The sequence below is a fragment of the Charadrius vociferus genome, unplaced genomic scaffold, assembly GCF_000708025.1.
Source record: "Charadrius vociferus isolate BGI_N301 unplaced genomic scaffold, ASM70802v2 scaffold242, whole genome shotgun sequence".
Taxonomy (NCBI): domain Eukaryota; kingdom Metazoa; phylum Chordata; class Aves; order Charadriiformes; family Charadriidae; genus Charadrius; species Charadrius vociferus.
The window spans coordinates 31,249-40,951 of NW_009647213.1; the positions used below are offsets into that span (position 1 = coordinate 31,249).

Sequence of the window (9,703 nt, forward strand, 5' to 3'; positions counted from 1 at the left end):
CATGTTTGTGACTGCAAAGAACACCTTCGAATTTTATCCCAAGACACTCAGAGCAAGGAAAAAATGATTTTTATTTTTTTTTTTTTAAATCGGTTTAGATCCACTAGATGCAGACACTATCTTAACAACAAACACAAAACTTACTCTGCAAATACTGTCATTGTGCAGTCCGGCTTTTCAGGTTGGGAAGCTGTCTAGAAGAGAAGAAAATCCTTTCCAAGAATGATCACTTGAGGGGAATTAAAAAAAATCCAATCTCATTTGGAAGTCTTAGAAGGAAAAAGTAAACAGCTTGTCACTTGCAAGCAGGGGAAAATTTTGAAGACCCTCAAGGCAGAAGTCTAATGGGCATCTGTAACCCATTCGATTTCATGGCTTGTACTCTCCAGTGGATATGTACTCAGTCAAGGTCACCTTTCTCTTTGTTAAGGAGTATCTAGTGGCACTTACACACCTGTTCGATTAATTTTCCTTCAAAAAGGCTTTAAAATACAGTCTCTTCCTTTGGATCTCTGCATTCAATGTATGTTATGGTTTTGCAACAAGGGAAAAAAGGAGGGACAGGTACCAAGTCCTTTTGCTTCCCAATATAGTGCAGAAAAAAAAATGTGCCTTTATAAATACAACACGGGTGCTGACTGGCTGGTGCCTGCTTATCCTAATGAGCTTAAAATCTTATTTGTAGTGGACATCTGTCAAGACAGAAGTGAGACACGCAAGTCCTCTTAATCCATTAGCTCTAAATCCAGCAGAGCTTTCACACTCCTTTTTTTGAATTGAAGAAGAAAACCTGAGTGGGAATGTACAATGGGACAGTGCACAACTTCAAGAGAAGATGCTGGGCAGTAAGCACGTGAGATTGAGGCAAGCAACAATGAAAACTGACAACAAAACGGAAATCATGATGGGAAACTCATGAGAAAAAGGCCGGTCTGCAGTTTGGCATAAAACAGTGAGTTTGATTCTTTGTTGTGTTTTCCCTGGTTCATCTGGAATTATAATCAAAAATAAAGACAAAGACAGAGAAAGGATGGGCTGCACACCTTCTCACAGTGAAATTGCTAATACTATTGCAAGAAGTGGTCTTAAGGCTTTGAATAAACCCAAAAGTATTTTGCGTATTGATCCAGGAGATAAAGGAATCCCTCTGCTGGTTAAGGGTTCATCTTGCTACAATTTTGATGAATTCCACCAATATGGGATCCAGGGGAAAGACTACCCGCGAGAAAAGGAGAATACTCTATCAGAGCAGGACAAAAATGATAATTTGCAGTTATCTTCCAAGGCTCATTCAGATCCCCAGGTTTCCAGGGAAGACAAGAAAATTGAGAGGGCAGCCACGGATGCTGGGATTGTTATGTCCGAACTGATTGAGTCTCAAAAACACATCACTGAGGCCATACAGATCAGAAAGCAAAGCTCCTGTGAATCAGAAGCATCAGCTTTCATTTGGGATGACAAGAATGAAAGCAATGCAAAGCAAATCCCAAAGAAAGGAAAGAAGCAAAAAAATCATAAGCTGGCAAAGCAAGGTCGACCTAGCAAAATTAAAGAAAAGTCCATTTTGGCCCCGTGCGAGACAGAGAAAAAAGTAGATTTCCCAGAACTGCTTGTTAAGGCTCATCAGAGTGCATACGCCTACTTAAATCCCAACCTCTCCAAGTATGAAACTATACTTCACATGGCCAACCAGGCTACCCAAACTCAGCTCTTCCTACAGCAGATGGTAAGCTTTCTCGCGCTTCGCTTTGATGAAATCAACCAGCTTTTGGAAGAAATTGCCAATGATGGGGAAAATCTTCTCAAAGATGTAGGTGGCAATCTGGCATGGCCAACAGAAAAAGGTGATTTGAAGGAGCACCCTGATCTTCTGCAACAACTACTGCAGTACACGGTCAATAAAATGCAGTTATTGAGTGGGACACTGGCCTCCCTCACCTCCGACGCCCTCCAGGAGACATGCAGCTACCTGCAGTCTGCTGCAAGCAACTTGGAAGGAAAACTGAAAGCAAAGCAAAGCTTTGATGAGCGCCTGCTACGGACAGTAAGGCTGCTCGAAGCCTCAACAGTGGGACCCCCTCAGTCCCATGGTGATGACAGGACTCTCTATTCTGAGGACAGTGGCATTGGTGTGGACAGTGAATCCCTCAAAGAGTTCAGTGCTCTCAGCCAGCATGGAGGACAAGCAAGCTGTGATTCCTGCGCACATGGACATCTGTCCCAAAAGCACACCAGAACAGCAGAGCACATGCGTGATGGGACAGTGTCACTGGGCACAGCCACATCCCATGACTGTGCACTTGAAAGGCATTTTAAAGATATATTTTATTCACCCGTGCAGGGGAGAGAAGTGACTTCTTTTCAGGGTGGAGTACCAGAAAGCATTGCTGCCATGCCCCAATATGCAGGCTTGAGCAAAAGCCGTTACTATAACTTCTTACAGTCCAACTCTACTCAGGAAGGTGAACATTTCAAAATCTGTGAATCAACAGATTTTCCTTCTGAAGATGATGATGACGATGAAGGAAGTACCCTGGGGGAGGATGACGACAACACAAGTTTATCAGAAATGGGGAAGGATGCTCTGCCAAGGAGGCCCCTGTCTTCGCCTGCGGTCACTGATAACACACAAAGGCAGTCCATCAAGAGGACAGAGAATGCAGAGACAGAGGAAATTATTCTGAAGATGAAAGATGCAATCAGTGAAAAAATCAAGTTTGTCCCAGCTAAATCTGGGCGTAAAGAATGGATAGAGGATGAGAGTGGAAGAGCAGTCCTAAGAACAAGGCCCAGTACAGCAACAGGCAACCAGAAAACCTTTGGAAAACAACGACGGTCCAGATCAGAGGAGTCCCTCAGAAGCCAGGCAGAGGACCCGACCCTCCTAGAGCTTCAGAGAACTCAAAAAGAGCTCAGCAAAAGGCTGGAAATGTTTTATGGAAAGAAGGATACAGAAAACAACCCGGAGCCTCGGAAATCAAGAACAGCAGCTTCTTTGCAGGATGAGCAAGTTACATCTAGGTCCTCTAGCAAACTGAAGGCATGCCTCTCAAAAAATTTCAGCATCCTGCCTAACCAGGACAAAGTCCCTTTGTTCATGGTTGATCAAAATCCTGCCCATCAGCTGGATGAAAAAAGAGGCAGGAAGCCTTTAAGAGCTACCGTGCCCACCCAGGAGACATCAGGAGGCAAAGAAAAAGAGCCTCCTGGAGCACAAATGCCCGTTGGCAGCAGCTGTGCCCCTCGACAGTCCGTCAAAAAGCTTATTGAAACGTTCAGTCCTACTGATGATCTTGTAAAAGCCGCACCTTTAAGAACTTTAGGACCAATAAAGTGCATCAGAAAATTTGGACTTCCAGTCATCCCACCCACCATTCCCTTTCAGAGAGGCCTGGCACCTTTAAATCTTAAGCATCGTGTTTCACCAGTAGAAGACACAAACCCTTCAAACACCAGTGGGGTTTCTTCTAGTTTTCCAAATGCCTTTCCTCCTGCACCAGCTGCAGAATTGAGCAAGGACACAAAGGAAGAGACTGATGAAGACATTGAGAACTTGCCACCACCACCACCTGAAATGTTAATGGACACTTCTTTTAACTTACCTGAGCCTGAAGAAACTGCCAGAATAGAAGGAAGCTCTTCAGAAGATGCCAAAAAGCCCATCAAAACAGAATTTCATACGACTAGGAGATCACAAGTTTCCCCAAAAATGAAAGCCTCCCTTCAGTACATTGACTTATTGCCAAGTAAAAATATCAGTGGCCCCAGTGCAATTGCTAATAAAGGTCTAAGGAATACGGGAGCAGAGGACGAGAAACTGCAGAGGTACTCTCTGGAGCTGAACCCTACCAACGTGCACATCCCTAGCCAGGAGGAGATACTGGCGACCCAGAGAAAAGAGGCTGCAGATTTGTACAAGCAAACCCATAAAATTATTCCTCTTCAAAATCCCAGTGAAGTTTCAAAACCACACAGCAACAGCTCAGAGAGCAAAGAGCCCAGTTCACCCAGGACTTCAGTGCAATACCAGAAGCATGGTTCTCCGGATTCACTCCGGAGAAATGAAAAAGGCTCAGCGTTTTCCAGGAGGGTCTCCCCAACGAGAACTCCTCCTTCTTCTCCACCAACTGAGAAGCAGCTTTTCAGCCCCGCAGCACACCACAGACACTCTCTGCAGCCTTTCAGCAACCCGCAGCCAAGCTCACCCACCATGCAGAGGAAACCCAGTCCCCCCTCTAGCCCCAGGGTGCCCAGCCCAACCTCGCAGAAGAAGACGCCCTCTCCACCACCCCAGCGAAAACCACTCAGCCCTCCCACGGGTCACAAACAAAGCTCGCCAACGCCGCACCGGCTGCTGGGCTCCCCAGCCTACCGCCGAGATGCAAGCCCCCCTCCATTCCCCACCACCCCCTCCCCACCAACTTCCCCATCCCGCTCCTACAAGGGGCTGAGAGCTGGGCTGGATGCTGGAGACGAGCACCAGCTCTCCTCCTCCAAGAGGGGCAGCAATGTCGGTTCGATATTTTGCCCAGCCACCTCTTCCTTATTTGAAGCCAGACCTCCCCTGGTACCCACCAAACCTGCTGTGGAGGTGACCAGCCAGCCTGAAACTTCACCGCTTTTTCAAAAGAGCAGTCTGCTTTTCCGGCAGACCGGAGACCGGACCAGAAAGCTCTCCCTGAGTGCCGCCAATCCTCAGCCATTTGTGAGGAGAAGTTTCTCTGACCGCCGACCAGGGGTCCAGTTTCGTCTTCCAGTTCCTGTAACAGCTGGCAGCGAACCCGCACTTAACCAAGCGAGGTAAGAAACTTTCCACTTTAGGCCAAGGAAGCAGAAGTATAGAAAGCCAATGCAGTGCTAAACTCCTGATGAGAATTTAATGTCGTTAAGAGATTTCTCAGAAAAGTGCCCTGTTCGTGTTCAGAACAGATGGCTGAGCAAAGATAACACTGTAGTTGGACTAGATGATTGTTTCAGGTCCCTTTCAACTGAAATATTCTATTCTATTCTATTCCTCAAGATTTCAGTAAACTACCAGTCTGAATAAAGGGAAGAGTTAACTTTCCATGGCTTGCTGAAGCCTCACACTTACACATCTGCTGTGACAGGCACCCCAGGGAAAATTCAGCGTTGGTTTTCATGGAACAGAACTCCCCTTATTTGCATGGGGGCTAAGGACATCCACATTTAATTCTTAAAAGCTCTGAAGTAACCCTCAAGTTATAAACATCTTTTAGACAACCATGAGAAGGTAGGCTTGGACCAAGAGGAGTGGTATCATTCCTCACATCAGCCGCTAAGCCAATAAACTGTTCAGCTGAAATCTATATTAAAATGTTTCAAATCAGCTGGCAAGAATGACAGACAGATTATGTGTAGGCAAGGATCTGTATGGACATAATTACCGATTTTGAGCTTCTCGTGTAGGCTTTCAGATCTAGGTGCTGATTTCAAGTGTGATAGGTCCACAGCCCAAGCCCAGTTTTCAAAGTGGAAAAACCTCCCATACCTACTGGAAATTCATTGCTCTGAAAAAGTCAGTTTAAAGAAACTGAAGCATCAACACACGTCAATTCCACGTTTGGTACCATTGGTGACCATTTAAAAAAAAAATAAAATGAGCTTAGCTTTAAATTTTCTCTACCACTTAAAAAAATAAATCACAAAAACAGCCAGGAAACAGAAATTGGTATTTGGGAGTACTCAAAGATCATCGTAACAGCCAGGAAGTGCAAAGTGTTTTTATTCTAGTTTCTTAGCATCTTAGGATGTTCAAGTCCATTAAGCTCTAAGCTATGCAAGTGGATTAAGACCCTTCTCAGGTAACCTTTCCTCACGTGAGGAGTATTTTTACTCTTGCCACCGAACAGCTGAAATCACATGAATCGACCCCATGAGTAGGGGTTGCAAGACCAACCCCATCAGGAGACAAAATTGCACTCAGTGTGTTGTGGATACTGAAGTCAGATGTCCTGACAATCCCTTGCCAAAAACAGAATAAGGACCAAGTTTCCCACACTGACAGTAGAAGAAAGTGCTGAACAAAACAGGCAAAACCCACCAGGAAATGCAAACCATTTTGCGTTCCCTGTTCTAATATTGCATTATATTGTGACATCTGAGGATTTCCTAAAAGTCCTGTACATCGTTGCTGGGTTTTCTGTTGTGGTTAGGTACTGCATGAAGACAGCTTTGTCTACTCCAGTGCCTGCTAGCAGAAATAAATGTTTTCAAAAGAGGCTTTATGTCAAACCTTGCAAGACAAAAGCCCTGGCAGTTTTATGGGTCAATTTTAAAAACAGTCTATTATAAATTGTTAGTTAATTTATGCTTCAATGGGGTGTATTATCTTTCTATTATAATCTGTCAGAGCATAGAGAGTAATATAAAAAAACCACTGTAAATAAAATCAACCCTTTCATAAAAAAAAAATATATATATCCTAGTGTTATGATATACAGCATTTTGGAAAAATGAAATAAATCCCGAGCCAAATTCAACTTACCATTTTATAAATGGACATCAAAAGTAATCCTACTGCATTAGTCCAAATTTATATCAATATAAGCAAAAGGGAAATTTAGCCCATTAATTACCACGTGCACTGATTTAAGATGCAATACACTACTCCATGTTTTCTTACACTTATAATAAGCTTCCTGGAGTAAAATTTTACAGACCTTGCATTGAATGGCCCGATATGAATATCACAGCAAACGCGCTGACAGGCAGAGAAGGACCATTTTAGGAATCAGCACATGGCAGAAGCTCTGAGAGCCCCTCACATCACTGCTGGTCATCTCCTGCTGAGGACTGGAGCAGTTGCCACAGCTTTGAGCACCACATCCCCATGTACAGATGCCGACCCCTGCTCTTCTAGCAGATGCCATAACAGACAAACCATCGCACTCTGATCCATCTTTCTCTGTGAAGTTCATTAAGCATCCAGGGCTTCCTCTGCTTTGCAATCCATTCAGCTGACAGAGGGAAATTTCAAAATGTCTCCCTAAACCAGATGTTGTATTCCTAAACCTCCTCATTCTGGCCATGTTTGCATCTGGTCTCAAATTCACAAGCTATTCCCACTCAGCTGTCAGTCTCCTCTCCTTCCTTCACTCTACCTCTCCTCTCCAAGTATAACAATGCCTTTGTTTTGTATGTGTGAAGTATTTGTGAGTTATTGGCAGCTTCAAGCACTAGTGGCAGGAGGGAGGGGTGATGGAGTCAAACCTACAATAGCATCACTCTTCTATAGGTGAAACATTTTGAAAATCAGTGAGTTAGCCAGTTTCTCCCACGCTCCCAAACTCCGGGATATATCTCTCCACTTTTTCCATGCCCAATTAAAACATCCATTTGCTGAGAAGCAGATTGCTAAAGGTAGGAGCTTGTACAAGCAACATGTTCCTCATCAGGCAGCTGAGTACCCTCTCCCACTCACTCCATTTTAGCAGAAACACCAAAAAGAAGAGGCGACTTCCATCTCGTTTTGCTGGATGGCACTGCCAGGCATTAAATGTCAGTGCTGTGCACAGATTTGTGTGTCTCCTGCACACTCACTCCTGCCCTAGAAGGCAAAAAGCACTCCTTTCCCAAGCACGTCTCCTGCCCATGCCATGCTCTAAGGAATATCAGGACTTAAAACATCATTAGCCCTAACTAAGGCTGGAGCTAGAGCTTTTGTGTTTAGTCTTAGGATACCTGGACAAAAGTTTCAGTTTCAGTGCTCTAGTCAGTAACGTTGGTTCCCATCTGGACAGCCTGCGGATGGACAGACTGAGCTAACTTTCCTGGTTTCTAAGCTTAGTCATTTGATAGCAATCCACAGTTATTGGCATCTTATCAAGGCATAACATGTACAATTGCTCTGCTCATAGAAATCCTGTTAATCTGTAACAGGATTTCTGTGTATGCAATTAAATTAAATAATATTTCATTGAGACTGCTAATCTCCCAAGAGGTAGAGCAGAGATAGAAGATTAAACACTATTGCCTTTAAAATATTGTTCAAGGAGGGCTTGAGAATGGATTGGGTTGACTGAATCAGGCCCAAAGCAAGTAGCCCAAGTGGCACCTTCTGCAGCTGGGGGATATTTGAATCTGGATTAGTTTCATGACTGTCCATGTATCACAAATCTCTTCATTCAGCAGTTCAAATCAGTAAAGTCCTAGCAGTCAGAAAAGGAACATAACAGCTTGCCTGTAGTTGAAAGCTAATTCAGTTTAGCCGTTTATCTGCTTAAAATACAATAATTCCCCAATTCCAACTTAGATGATTCTATAACTCTGGAATATGTCCTCATGTAGAGCTTAAAACAATTTAATTAGTTACAGCAACACAGGGCACATTTCAGCATGGGGGCCCATGGCGCGAGATATTCATGACTAGCTTTATGAGTCTTGATTCATAAAGCCCTTGTGCACCTAGAGATTGCTGGTGCAGCCTCAGGAACATCATTTACACATTCTACGTCTCAGTTGTCCTGTCTCCAGTGTGGCAGATTTATACCACCAGAATACACATCCCGCAGTCAGGCTGGCATACTCAGAAATCACTGTAACCACACGAAGCTGATGCGTAACAGAGGTAAGACCTTTCCTCCAGCAGAATCCGGAACAACACTTTTTGCTCAAATCTGTCTCTGTCTGCAAGTGAACCCAGATTCGTACTGATCCCCTATTAAGCATACGAAATGTTTGCTTCCCAAGAGAGTTTTGGGAGGGGACAGTACAGTGCATTTGGCATCGCATTAATAAAATAAAGATGGTGCGTATAAAGAGCATCTATATAGGAGGAGACAGGGAATGACATCATATTGTGCAGCATTGGTGCTTTGTGGGTTAACGTGGTTTAAACGGCGCTGTTTTAAAAAGTCACAATTCATTAGCCGCTTAACTTAATCATCTTTCCTTCTGCAGCTTGGAGGAGAGCCCTAGAAAAGCAGGCGACTCTTGGAACAGCCCTTGCGTCCCTGAAATCAGAGAGTCCAACAGATCCGCTTCCCACCCCGAGCTCTACGTCGTGGGCCAGGGGCTGCAGAGGGACTGACAGCAGAAGCCCCCGCGAAGGCAGAGGCACGAGCAAGGCCAGAGGCTCTGGAGGGAGGAAACAGCCTTAACCCAAAGCCTCCAAAACTTCATTTGTGGCTTCATTTGTTCCTCACAAGGAAACACTATGATGGCGTTGCATCTGGAAACCCAAACTGGCCTCAACAACCTGAGGAAACACCAGCAGAGCAGTAGCCAGCTGCTTCTCCTTTGGATGGCATTTAATGGTTTAACTCAGAGATTTACACCGAGTGAGAGAAATACTTTGCTGTTGGGTGAGTCTGAGGCAAACGGATTTGATAAAAACAGGATGGGTCACCAAGTCCTTTGTTCCCCTGTGTAGCTAAAGGAGTTAAAAACCTCAGAAATTATCATTATTTGACATGTTATTTATTCAGGAGGCATCACAGTTTCAGTTATATAAAAAAGCGGCTGTTCATTTCTGGGGAACGAGGTAAAATCCTGAACCAATTGTGTTTTATCGCAAAAACATCAATGGCTTCAGCAAAGCCACATCTTTATACTAGATATTTATCAACATGCAGAGAGAGAATAAGGTCAAATACAAGTTAAAACAAAATAACCCCTTTTAGAGGAATAAAATTAGGGATCTTATTCCCTCAAAAAGGCTTTGATCTTCTAAATCACCTTTGAT

The 9,703-nt window shown here is 44.1% G+C and overlaps 1 protein-coding gene across 1 annotated transcript; it reads left to right on the forward strand.

Annotated features, from left to right (window-relative positions):
* Positions 1-1,030: 1,030 nt before the first annotated feature.
* LOC104296071 (chromosome unknown open reading frame, human C2orf71) lies at positions 1,031-9,049 on the forward strand. The gene is made up of 2 exons (XM_009895898.1): positions 1,031-4,800; positions 8,920-9,049. Exons 1-2 carry the CDS (start codon positions 1,031-1,033, stop codon positions 9,047-9,049), a joined length of 3,900 nt encoding a protein of 1,299 aa, XP_009894200.1.
* Positions 9,050-9,703: the final 654 nt, after the last annotated feature.

Excerpts from the sequence above, each read along its gene's own strand:
- LOC104296071 (XM_009895898.1), top strand. The coding sequence starts at position 1,031 with ATGGGCTGCACACCTTCTCACAGTGAAATTGCTAATACTATTGCAAGA. Across the intron at positions 4,801-8,919 it reads CCCGCACTTAACCAAGCGAG|CTTGGAGGAGAGCCCTAGAA; the intron begins GTAAGAAACTTT and ends TTCCTTCTGCAG.